The 12,692-nt window shown below is 41.2% G+C and overlaps 1 protein-coding gene across 1 annotated transcript in view; it reads left to right on the top strand.

The window, feature by feature from the left end:
- The window catches only part of Trpm6 (transient receptor potential cation channel subfamily M member 6), a gene marked incomplete at its 5' end in the record, with an annotated part of 70,298 nt that overhangs the window by 33,426 nt on the left and 24,180 nt on the right, over positions 1-12,692 (top strand). The window contains 6 exons of the mRNA XM_042699368.1: positions 445-548; positions 2,963-3,083; positions 4,844-4,935; positions 5,523-5,581; positions 7,976-8,001; positions 10,277-10,327. Coding sequence (XP_042555302.1) covers positions 445-548; positions 2,963-3,083; positions 4,844-4,935; positions 5,523-5,581; positions 7,976-8,001; positions 10,277-10,327 — 453 coding nt within the window. The remainder of the gene's footprint in view (positions 1-444; positions 549-2,962; positions 3,084-4,843; positions 4,936-5,522; positions 5,582-7,975; positions 8,002-10,276; positions 10,328-12,692) is intronic.

Below are 12,692 nucleotides of genomic sequence, written 5' to 3'. Positions count from 1 at the left end.
ACCAGGCTTTTGCATTGCTGTAGGCGGTTTCCTGGGAAATGCGGCTCGAGGCCTTGAGCTTGCTCGGTAAATGCTCTGCCGCTCGAACCCTCTCCTTTTGCTTTTAGCTTGCTTTTCAGATAGGGTTTCACATTATAGCTGGCGACAGTCTTGATGCACTGTCATCTTGTCTCTGCCTTCAGACTGGGATTACAAGCCTGCACTACCGCACTCTGCCCTCAGTTTTCAGAATGGTCGCGACTCTTCAGTGCATTGTAACTCCCCCTGTTCAATCAGACCTTTCCATTAAACACCACTGTAGATGAGGATGTGGCTCAAGTATACAGCACTTGCCTAGCAAGTGGAAAACCCCAAGCTCAAGTCTCCAAACTCACAAGTACCCCACGTTGCCTTTCCAGATACTTACTACTTTCACCTCTCTCCTGGAAACCAATTTCCTTATAGGACATTCGAGATCCTCAGAGACATCATGGATCAAAGCGAAGATACTAACCAAGGAGAGGAGATTGTCAAGGAGAAGGACAAAAACTCAACCACTACAAGTGCCAGTAAGTGGACTGTGCTCTGTGTGTTGGTTTTGGGCAGTTGAGGAAGTGGTCTGCCTTTCCTGAGTCTGTCTGTCTGTCTGTCTGTCTGTCTCTGTCTCTAATATTATATATATATAGTTGTTGTTGTTTGTGGTTGCATTTGTTTGTATACATGTGTTCTGTCTGTCTGTCTGTCTCTCTATAATATTATATATATATATATATATAGTTGTTATTTGTGGTTGCGTTTGTTTGTATACCCGTGTGTCATCAAAGTTGCATGGGCTTCAATTTATTTATATGTTCACATAGAAAAACATTTGGGCTGAGCACTGGTGATTCATGCTTATAATCCTAGTTACTTGGGAGGCTGATGATCAAGGTTTGAAGCTAGCCCTGGCAGGAAAGTCTGTGAGACTCTTAATGTTCAATTAACCATCAAAAAGCCAGAACTGAGCTGTGGCCCAAGAGCTAGAGCAACAGCCTTGAAAAAAAAATTGAGTTACAGCTCAAGGCCCTGAGTGTAAGCCCCAGAACTGGCAAACAAAGTAATGAATGAATGAATGAATGAATGAATGAATGAATAAATAAATAAATAAATAAATTCCAAACCCAAACTCACCCCCACCCCGCCCCGCAACATTTTGGTTGTTTTCTCCTCCACAGATTTGTGAAATCTGTAAGATTTCCTTTTGTCCTTTTTTTTTTTTTTTCTGTTTTGCTCTTCTTTTTTGTTTGTAGGGTTGAAACTTGGGTCAGTGATTTTGACTTTCTTCTTGAGTTTGATAGAATTGCCCCTAAGGAATGATTTATTTCTATCCTTCAAATTCTGATATGTTGTTTTCATTTTTATTCAGTGACTTTTACATATAAATATATATGTGAAAATATATATGTCTTATATGTATGTATATTTTTATATACATATGTATAATATATATTTTATGTATTCACATGTGTATATATGAAAAATACAACTATAAATGACATATATATATATTGTTTGGGAATTTTAATCTGAATTGGTGGATTTGAAAGAATTTGCTTTCATGGTTTTAATCACTTGCTTCGTTTTTCTATTTTTACCCTTGTTTTTCCGAAGAATAATCTGGCTGCTTAAAAAATGCCCCAGTTTTCTTTAGGCTGAAAAGCAAAAGCAAAGAACAAGTATTGAGTCAATGATGTGAATCACCATAAGGAGAAGAGTTCCATTGATAAGGACGTCTTTTCTCTCAGGGAAAATGCCAAGAGCTGCTGGAATCTCACACAAATGCACGTGAAGCTGGGTGCCAGTGACTCACGCCTGTAATCCGAGCTACTCGGGAGACTGAGATCTGAGGATTGTGGTTCAAAGCCAGCTAGGGCAGGAAAGTTGGTGGGACTCATTTCTGGTCACCAAAAAGCCAGAAGTGGAGCGGTGGCTCAAATGGTAGAGCATTAGCCTTCAGTTAAAAAGCTAAGAGACAACAGCACCCAGGCCCCGAGTTCAAGCTCAAGGATCAGCACATGTGCAAGAAGTGTAGGTAAAGAGGTTAATTTTTGATATACTGCATATGGCCCGAGTTCTATGAGGAAATCAATGGACTGTGCTCAGGTACTGAAGCTTGCATTTGTCTATGGCTAAACTAGCATTTGGCTAAACTACGAAGTTTAGCCATTTACCTAATTTGTTTTCTGTCCTTGGGAAACATCAGACATTTTATTGGCTATTGCTTATTTCGTGTGGGGGAGAGGGAAGCACAGAGATACTGAATGATTTGCCCCAGTTCCAGTAGCTTCTCACTGACAAGGCTAGAATGCCAGGACAAATGCCTTAGATCTATACCATTTTTTCTCTCTCTCTGCCCATGGTTCTCAAAATAATAGTCTCCAATCCTTGGAGAGTCCACGGCTTCCCCGAGGAACTCATTAGAGATTCAAACCCTCTTGATTAGACTTATCAAATAGTGGTCCTGAAGGAGATTTGTGGTTTCGACCCAGGTCATACTTCCCTGCGCTCTGGAATATTCTTTTTCTTTTTTCCTTGTGCCAATACTGGGGCTTGAACCCAGGGTCTGGTTGCTGTCATATAACTTTATCTGCTCAAGGCTAGAGCCAAACCTACAGTCCCAGCTTCTTGGTAGTTTTTGGAGATAAAAGTCTAACAGTCTTTCCTACCTGGGCTGGCTTTGAACCATGGTCGTCAGATCTCAGCTTTGTGAGTAGCTCAGGCATTGATCCACTGGGGCCTTGCTCCAATGTGAATTGCTCTATTCCCCAGTTCTTTATCAGACATTGAAGGGATGGATGTTTCTTCTTGCTAGGCTGGGTGAAGGGATTCAAATTCTCAGCCTACGTTTGTTCAACAGCTTTCCACCAGAGTGCTGCAATGAATGGGACTCAGAGTGGTCCCCACTTAATGTCGCCATTCTCCAGTGTATGGCTTTCTTCTCCAGGTCATCACAGTCAACAGCTGCTGTCAAAGTGACCAATTAAACTCTGAACTTGGAGAAAGTAACATCTCAGAAGAGGAGGGTGGCAGAAACTGGCTTACAGTCTCCAAATTTAGCCAGATGAGTATGTGCCCTTGTAGACAGTCTTCTATCCTGAAACCCTGCCAGGGTCTACTCTTTACACCACTGGTTTTCTGCTACTTTGCTTATGGTGCTGGGGTCCAAACACAAAACTTCAGTATGCTAGGCTTGTTCTACCATTGAGCCACATCTCAACTCCGCTCTTTCAGGCTAAGATGAAGGTGGAGAATATGGTAATGCCCCCTAGGGGAAGTAGGAGGTGTAACATCTATGTATGTGTCCGCCCATCCTGGGGCTTGACTTCAGGGCCTGGACACTGTCCCTGAGCTTTTTTTGCTCTACCACTTGAGCCAGAGCTCCACTTTCAGCTTTTTGGTAATTAATGGAAGATAAGAATCTCATAGATTTCCCTTCCCTGGGCTGGCTTTGAACAGGGATCCTTACATCTCAGCCTTCTGACTAGCTAGGCTTACAGGCCTGAGCTACCATCATCTTGTGTATATTTGTTAGTTTTATAGAGGGGCAAAGTTCATTTGTTTAAAGTAATAGCCATTAGGATTTAAGAAATAAGAAAAGAAAAACACCTAAGATTTATATGGTCTCATTCCAACAGACTTTCTCTAGGTAGTATCCATGTAGTCTTATTTATGGGATGGGGAATTTGTCTAATTTTATGACCTTTGAAGGTTCATGTGACACTGATAAGAAGCCATAGAGGTTGGAGATTTGACTTGTCATTGCTTATTTAAAACTGTCCACATGGAGTTGTTCTGTGAAGAAATGTTCCTTGAGAATCCAAATCTGGTCAACCAGCTAGGAACTGAAGCAATGAACCTGTCTTAGAAAGTGAACTAATACAAGAAGAGGGCAGGTTATGGACAAAATGACAGCAATGATCAGAATTTTATAATATTTACTTTTTAGATAAAGGGGTTTTACTGTTATTTGAATTACTATTTTTTAAAAGAAGGACTATGTGATCAAGTAGTCACAAAGATTGAAAATTAGTAAGTAGTTACATACCTGCTATCTGTGGCAATTCTTAAGTAACAGGTTTAAACAGTAATGATGATAGCTGGGAGCTAGTGGCTCATGCCTATAATCCTACCTACTCAGGAAGCTGAGAAATGAGGATCATGGTTAGAAATCAGCCCAGGCAAGAAGACTCTTATCTCCAATTAATCACCAAAAAGTTGGAGCTGGAACTGTGCCTCAAGCGATAGAGCTCCAGCCTTAAGTCCAAGAGCTTAGGATAGCATCCAAGCCCTGAGTTCAAGCCCAGTAATGACAATAATGATCCTCTTTATCCTTTGAAAGAAATGAGTGAAAATTGAATCTTTCTAATAGCATTCTTTTCTGTCTGTCTTTTATTGTTTTGTCTATTAAGATGTTTGGTGTCATTACTAAAGAAGGATTTCAAACAATTTATAACTTAAAATTGAACATGTTAAATAAAGTATGGGCTATAGCATGCAGGAGAAGGTGAATATAAAAATTCTAGTAAAGACGTCACTTTATAAAAGGAAATATTACAGATCACTTAATTTTTGACTTTGATGGAGAAGTATAAGTTATTACAAATCTAAAAGTAACTAGAAGAATAGAATTAAAGCATATAGCTTTGAATCACCTGAGAAAGACGAGCAAAGGAAACACAGGAAAGTGTTCTAGAAAAGCAAGAAAGAGCTGACTTCATTGAAGTGTTCACTTTTTCTGATTTTTCTCTTTGGAAAATATGGTTTGGGTGTAACCCATGTTCATGTATTTTCTGATTTTTTTCTTCCTTTTGTTTGTAAAATTAAGGTTTAGAACCTTATATATATCAGAAAATGAAGACCAACGAAATCGAGCAGCATGCAGAACAAATTAGCGATTATCTAAGGCAGTCTCAAGAGGTAAAAATATTTTGGCAGTTTTCACATAAAACATTTTTGTACATGACACTGAACTTACATTTCTTTGGCCTTCATGTCCCTTAGTACCCTCATGAGCTTCATTAGTAACAAGAAAGAGAATTCCCTGGGAAAAGCCCTAGAGTAATGCCCAGAATTTACTCGCTCTTTAAAAATGTTACTTAAATAAATAGGAAATAGAATGAAGTAGACGCCTGGCAATGCCACTTGCCTATTCATAATCACTAGTGAGGATCTTCTCTCCATGATGGGATATAAGGATCTTAATTCCATCTTTCAGGCCCTTCACCGACTTTGTATATTTGGTCTTCAGAAAAATCTTTCCTATGTTACATATTCTTTTCCATGTGCCCATCAAAGTGATTTCATTCTGCCAAAGTCCGTCATGTATTGGGTTATTCGGATAGCATGCTAACTTTATGGGTCTTCGTGGCTTAGATTTAGTTTGTTGGGAGACAGTAGGAGCTGGAGGAAGGGGAGGGTGGGTGTTTCACATTCGTATAGCTGGCACTGTCAAGGGCTGTCTTGGGAGCACGTGTCATGCTTTTTTTCTTTTCTTTTTGGCTCAGAATCTGTCTGAAAACTCCTCATGGAACTCCTGGAGCAGCAACCTCAGGAGGACCCTTCTGTGAGTATTTTTGTACGAGTCTGTCTCCCTCAGGAGGCTAAGGCCTGAGGAACCTGGTTTGAAGCCAGCCCCAGGAGGAAAGGCTGAAAGACGTGTATCTTCAAGTCATCTGCCAAAAGCCACAAAGTGTAGCTGTGGCTCAAGTGGTAGAGGGCCAGACTTGGACGAAAAAGCTAAGGAACAGTGTCTAGGCTCTGAGTGCCGAAACAAAAATGAAATGAACTTTGGGTTTTATTTTTTTGTTCTGATTAGGAAGAAAGGTCCACTTTACACACACACACACACGCACACGCACACGTGCACACGCACACACACACACATGCACACACGCACAAGCACATGCACACACACACACACACACACACACAGAATAACAATTTCCATTGCAAACAGGTGAGAGTGAAAACTTGCATTAAAGAGTAAAACTAAGATTGTTTGAATGAGACCCTTTTGTCTAAATACTTGATATTAAATAAAGAGAGGCTTGGGTATCAGTACCTCATGCCTGTATTACTAGCTACTCTGGAAACTGAGGCTGAGGATTATGATTTGAAGCCAGCCTGGACAGGAAAGTCCTAGAGACTCTTTATCTTCAATAAACTACCAAAAGAGCCAGAAGTGCTTTAGTGGTAGATGCTAGCCTTGAGCAATAAAAAAAGCTTGGGGACAGTGCCCAGGCCCTTCAGTTCAAGCCGGGGGGCTGGCGAAAAACAAAATTAAAAAAGAATAAAACCTATGTTGCTTTAAAAAATTCTGAAAAGGCCCGAGGATCTGATTATTATTATTATGCCCCTCCTCCTCCTTCCCCTCCCTTCCCTTCCCCTCCCTTCCCTTCCCCTCCCTTCCCTTCCTTTTCCTTCCTTCCTTCCTTCCTCCCTCCCTCCCTTCCTTCCTCCTTACCTCCTTCCCTCCCTCCTTCCCTCTTTCATTCCTCCTTCCTTCACTCCTTCCTTCCTTCCTTCCTTCCTTCCATCCTTCCTTCCTTCCTTCCTTCCTTCCTTCCCTCCCTTCCTCCCTCCCTCCCTTCTTCCTTCCTTCCTTCCTTCCTTCCTTCCTTCCTTCCCTTCCTCCCTCCCTTCTTCCTTTCTTCCTTTCTTTCTTCCTTCCTTCCTTCCCTCCTTCCCTCTTTCCCTCCTTCCTTCCTTCCTTCCTTCCCTCCTTCCCTCTTTCCCTCCTTCCTTCCTTCCTTTCTTCCTTCCTTCCTTCCATCCTTCCCTCCCCCCCTTCTTTCTTTGTCCATTCTTGTTGGCATTTTCACTATCTCAGTTGTCAATTTGGTAACTCTGAAAAGAACTGGGACAGAGAGAGAAGGTGGTTTGGAGGTACAATGAATTTATGGAAAGCTCACCTGGCCGTAGAGTTGAGTATTGACCTGGGATTTTATCTATTCAGAGAAATAAAATTTGAAAACAAAACCAAGATGATTCTATTGTAATTTTACTTCTATGTGTTCAAGAGGAAAGGGTTTGCTATGTTGCCTAGACTAGTCTTGAACCTCCTAGGTCTAAGTAGTCCGCCTGTCTCGGCTTCCCCTAGAGCTGGGACTACAGGTGTACACCATAATTCCATGCCATTGACTCTACAGATGAATCAGTTGGTGCATAGCAGGTAGAAGGTGTTTCTACTTTGTGGTCATCAGCTTTGTTGGAGACGGTCTTTCTCGGAAGCTGCCCTCCCAGCTGCCCGGCAAGCCTGACTCTAGACTGAGAGGACTCATGACTTTCTTCTCCCAAAGGTTCAGTAGTTTACGTTCATGCAGAGTGGTCGGCTATTGCAGCATGAAATTAAACAATAATTGTAATTGTACTTTCTTCCCTAAGGACCTTAAACACTGGAGATAGTCATTGAATGCATTTATTCCGACTTGCCCATGGCTGCGTGAACAGGGCAAGTTACAATTTAAAGAGAGCTAATCCCGGCTTTTGCACATTTAGGGGCCACGTGGGCTAATGAAACTGATTTGTTGGCTTGTACGGAGACATTCATGCACGCATTTGTAGGCATCTCCTTTGCATAGTTCAGTAAGCCCTTAGTCTAATTGATCCAAAACAGCACAAATACAGTTAAATCTTATACATGTTATGTGATCACATAGCTAATTAAAGAAAAAAAAAAGAAAAAGAAAAACCCATCTGCTTCTCAGTTAGCTCAGGGTATATACAGCAAGTGGCTTAAGTGTTTGGTTTCCGATGAACATAATTGTAGGCCTATACATTTCTCTATAGATGAAAGTATGAATATGACGTAATGGGTACTTTAGTTTATTATTTGGTTATTGTTTGGTGATATTGGGTAGCTATGGATACATATTATTGTTTCTGTCCCAAGCATTTCTTTTGTTTGCTCATTGAAAGATTTCTCTAAGTACTTTCCCTTCTTTTCTCCCCCAAACAGGAGGCAAAGTTCAAGTGGAATTGACAGTAAGTTTTTATTTCTACACTTTTATTTTTATTTTCCTCATATTAAGGGTGGGGTGTAGCGGGCCTCTGAGTCTTGTGTAGTTTTTGAATTTATGGTTTTTGTCTACTGTACACAGTAGAAAATTTATTAGAAAAATAGGATTGACTGTCTTTTCTCAGATAAATCAAGACTGTGTGGGTTGATACATTTTGAAATATTTGTTTTTGACTGGTTTTCCCATTTTTTTTTCTTTATGAATGGGGGTGAGCCTGCCGAACTTATTTCTACTCTCTGACAGTTTTTATTGCTACTTTGTTTTTGTGTGTGTGGTGCTGGGATTGAATTTAGGACTTCCTGTTTTCTTAGCACTTCCTCTCTATGTCTTAAGACCTTTCTTTTGCTGTTAGTTTGTTTTTCAGATAGGGTCTCATGCTTTGGTTGGAGCTAGCATTGGACCATGATCTGCCTCCCTCCACCTTCTGAGTATCTGGGTTTACAAGCATGTGCTACCATGTCTGGACACTGTCATTAAAAATACTATTATTCATTAAGAGCCAGTCATGATATTGTTTGTAGAAGGCATCTCTTGTATAGTTTCAATGGGACTATACCCCAAATGCCAACTAGAAATAAGCTCTGCAGCCAGAGGCTTTATTCATTTGATTATAGGCCAGTTGAGAATAGGCCAGTGCTGAGCATAGAGTAGGGACTGGGATTGATATAATCACATCGTCCAGGACCTTAGGTGATAAAGTATTCAGATGCTCACAGACGGTGAATAGTCCACTGTTTGTCTATAAACTCCTACCTCTGTAGAACTAGTGTATTCCATAAGCTTCACTATTCATCTTTGCTTAGAAAACAGAATTGTGGGGGCTGGGAAGGTGGCTCAGTGGTAGAGCACTTGCCTTGCATGCATGAGGCCCTGGGTTCGATTCCTCAGTACCACATAAGCAAAAAGAAAAAAGCCGGAAGTGGCGCTGTGGCTCAAGTGGTAGAGCGCTAGCCTTGAGCTGAAGAGCTGAGGGACAGCGCCCAGGCCCAGAGTTCAGGCCCCATGACCAGACCCAAAAAAAAATTAAAAAAAAGAAAACAGAATTGTGATCATAGTGTTTTGTTTTTAATTTTTATTTATTTATGTTTTAGCTTAGACTGTTTCTCTACAATTTGAGCCACAGCTCCACTTCTGGCTCTGTGTGTGTGTGTGTGTGTGTGTGTAATTAGAGATAAGAGTTTCACAGACTTTCCTACCCAGGCTGGCTTCTTCAGACTGTGACCCTCAGATCTCAGCCTTCTAAATAGCTAGCTAGGAGTTCAGATGTGAGCCACCCGTGTCTGGCTAGTCCTCTGTCCTTTTAATCTAGTACTTTGTGTTTACTTTTCTCTAAGGCTGGAATTTCACCTGCTTTACCTCTCATGACCCATAGTGGGTGCTGAAAGCACACATTTGATTGCTGACAGAATTTGCTGATCTTAACTCTTTTTTTGCCATGAACCCTCAAAGAATGCTGGTCCCTTCGCTTACCCAGTAATAAGAAGGCGGGGGGGGGGGGGGGTAGGTGTGTGATCCAGCTCGTTTCTAGGGAGAAAGCAGTTATTATTGTGAGATTAAAGTTTCTCCAATTTAATGTTGATTTTTTTTTTTTTTTTTAATGGAGTGGCAAAACTGTTGCAAAGGCATTCTCTGGAGTCTCGTAATTTAGATCTGGAGCAGATGGAAGAGAGTGAGTTAAAGTTAGAGGAGTTTTTCCCCAGCACACGTGGCAGCCTAACACAATCCTCCTTGCTAAATTACCCATTCCCCCTTTGTTTCTAGTATCTAATCTTAAAGCATTTCCATCATTTTGTTGTTATTTCAGGTCCATGAGGTACTGCTGATAACATGGCATTAATAACACCTTTCTGTTGGTGCAGCATTTGGGCAGGGAACAGAGAGAATCGAGCTTCTGGAGTGTCATGAACTGTGATAGGCAGAGAGGAACTTCTGGTCCTCGGCGGTGTAATTGGTTCAGAGGAAATCCGTCTTGGAGGCTAATATTACCTGTCTTTCTTCAATTCCCTCTATAAATGTGTTTGGAGATATTACACTGATGATTAGAAGCTGTCAGGTCACCACGCACAATCATGTGGTTAGAAGATATTAGGAAAGCCCGCCCCTCCCCCCACCTTCTTTTTGAACACCGAGAAGTTGTTCTGATTAACCTGGTCAATAATAACTTTGAAAGCAATATCTTTATATGGGCGTATTTATCTCGAGCCAACTAATTAAAATGCCAATCTTTCCTGTAATTTCAGGCATCTCAGCCTTCTTAAAAAGCCCCCAAGAGCCTCACCGCCATTATTCAGGTAGGAAGCATGTTTGCATACGGGTCAACTGAGCTAAATGTCTGAATTTGGAAACAGAAACACGGATCAATTCGATATTAATTAATGATATCACTTCACAGTTGGAGAGTCATTTACTCGGATAGGAAAGGATATCTAGATCTGTGTGGTAAAGCAAGTTGTCAGAATTTAAGAAAATTCAGATCTGAGTGTTATGATTCACACTGAGGAGGCTGAGACCGGAGGATTTCAAGTTTGAGGCTAAGTAGCCTGGACTACACAGCAAAACCTTGCCTCAAAAACAAAGCAAGAAAGCAAGCAAACAAGAGAGAAGGAAGGAAGGAGGGAAGGAAGGAAGGAAGGAAGGAAGGAAGGAAGGAAGGAAGGAAGGAAGGAAAGAAGGAGAGACAGTTTGGATTAAAAGATAGTTATTTCAGCTCTGTACATCACCTTCATAATAACAATTAAAAAATAAAAATTAAATTAAAAAAAGATAGTTATTTCAGGCCTTTGCTGGATGTCCGACTGGTAAAGATCTCCCAATCTGTTGACCATATTTCTAGTTTAGTACCTGTGTTCTTTCCTGTGCAGAAACTTTTTATTTTGATATAATCCCATTTGTCAAGTCTCTCTCCTATTTCCTTGGAACTGGTTTCAAAAAGTTCCTGCCTATGCCTATAAGTTCTAATGTTTCTCCTGCTCTTTCCTGCAGTAGTTTCCAAAGTTTCATGTCTGACATTGATTCACTTTGAGTTGATATTGGTGCATGGTGACAGAGATAAATTTTAGTTTTCTACTAGTTTTCTCACTACCAATTATTGAAGAGGTTACCTTTTTCCACATACAACACCTCAACAATAACAATAACATTATATTTAAAAATACTCATTTCAGCCGGGCGCTGGTGGCTCATGCCTGTAATCCTAGCTACTCAGGAGACTGAACTCTGAGGAGCGTGTTTCAAATCCAGCCTGGGCAGGAAAGTCCATGAAACTCTTACCTCCAATTAAATATCAAAAAGCCAGAAGTAGAGCTGTGTTTCAAAGTGGTAGAGCACTAGCCTTGAGCACAAAAGCCCAGGGACAGCACCTAGGCCTCAAATTCAAGCCCCAGGACTGGCATAAAAAGAAATTAAACCAATGTTTATTTCACAAAGTTCTACATGTTGAAGGAGAAGATAACCCTGGGCTCTCAAAATTCCTAACAAGCTTGAAGCTAGCCCCAAACCAGAACCTTAATGTTTTGCACTTGAGAGAAGACAGACTTGAACTAGTTCTTAATGGAGAGCTTCGCATCTTCCCAGGATGCACAGGGAACGTGACCTCTGGGCGGATGCTAACACCACAGAACAAGTTCAACCAAGCTTGTCTGACAGAGCTGTTATTAAACAAAGATGTCAAGGGTCTCGGCTCTCAGAAGCAACATCGCTTTACAGCGCTTCCATTGTCTTTTTTCTTTTCTTCCAAGTGGGAGCAATTGTACTGCCCTTCCTGAGGACCAGTCTGCCAGAGGGCTAGTTGAGAATTCAAGAGAACACACTCTGAAATGCAAAACAACGTAACAACCAACGGGACTTGTGCCACTGGGCGGTTTCTTGGGGGTCATTGCTCTCAGCTTTGGCGGGGATAATACACAAATCCTTTACTCAAGGTCTTTCAGCCCCACAGTAATCTGTTATTTTGACTCCAGCTGTCAACTTTAAAAAGTCTCTGGTGAGGAATAGTGTAACTCCTATCGACTCTGAGCTGTTTGGCTAGGGCTCTTAATGGCAAAATGCAGATAACTTGCTTCTAATTAAACTTCGTCTTCAGTTCTCTCTGGAGGGGGGAAAAGAAGGTGAACTGTGAAAAACCAACAGCAGGTGTCCTCATAGTCTACGGTGGATTGTACTTGCTGGGAAAAAGGAACACCATTTAAAAGGAAGTTCCACATATATTTGAGTTACATGCCAGCTGGGAGGGTCAGTCCTGTTGTGGACTATGTTGGGAAAATCTTACAGAAAAATGTTCCTAAGACTTTGAGACATGATTTATAGCTTTAGAATGTACATAATTTTTTTTCAGGGGGGAGGATGGTCGGTCTTGGAGCTTGAAGTCAGGGCCTGGTGCTGTCCCTGAGCTCTTTTTGCTCAAGGTGAGTGCTCTACGACTTTGAGCCACAGCCCTACTTCTGGTTTTCTGGTGATTAATTGGAGATAAGAGTCTCATGGCTTTTCCTGTCCAGGCTGGCTTTGAACTGGGATCCTCAGATCTCAGCATCCTGAGTAGCTAGGATGACAGATGTAAGCCATCAGTGCCCAGCAATAATATATTTTAGTAAAGGCAAAAATAAAAGTGTTTGAAATGAGGCATTCTGGTATTGTATGAACATGTACAATGGAGGTTTC

The sequence above is a fragment of the Dipodomys spectabilis genome, unplaced genomic scaffold (assembly GCF_019054845.1).
Source record: "Dipodomys spectabilis isolate Male_0828 unplaced genomic scaffold, ASM1905484v1 ptg000241l, whole genome shotgun sequence".
NCBI lineage: Eukaryota > Metazoa > Chordata > Mammalia > Rodentia > Heteromyidae > Dipodomys > Dipodomys spectabilis.
This window is presented reverse-complemented; position numbering and strand designations above follow the sequence as displayed.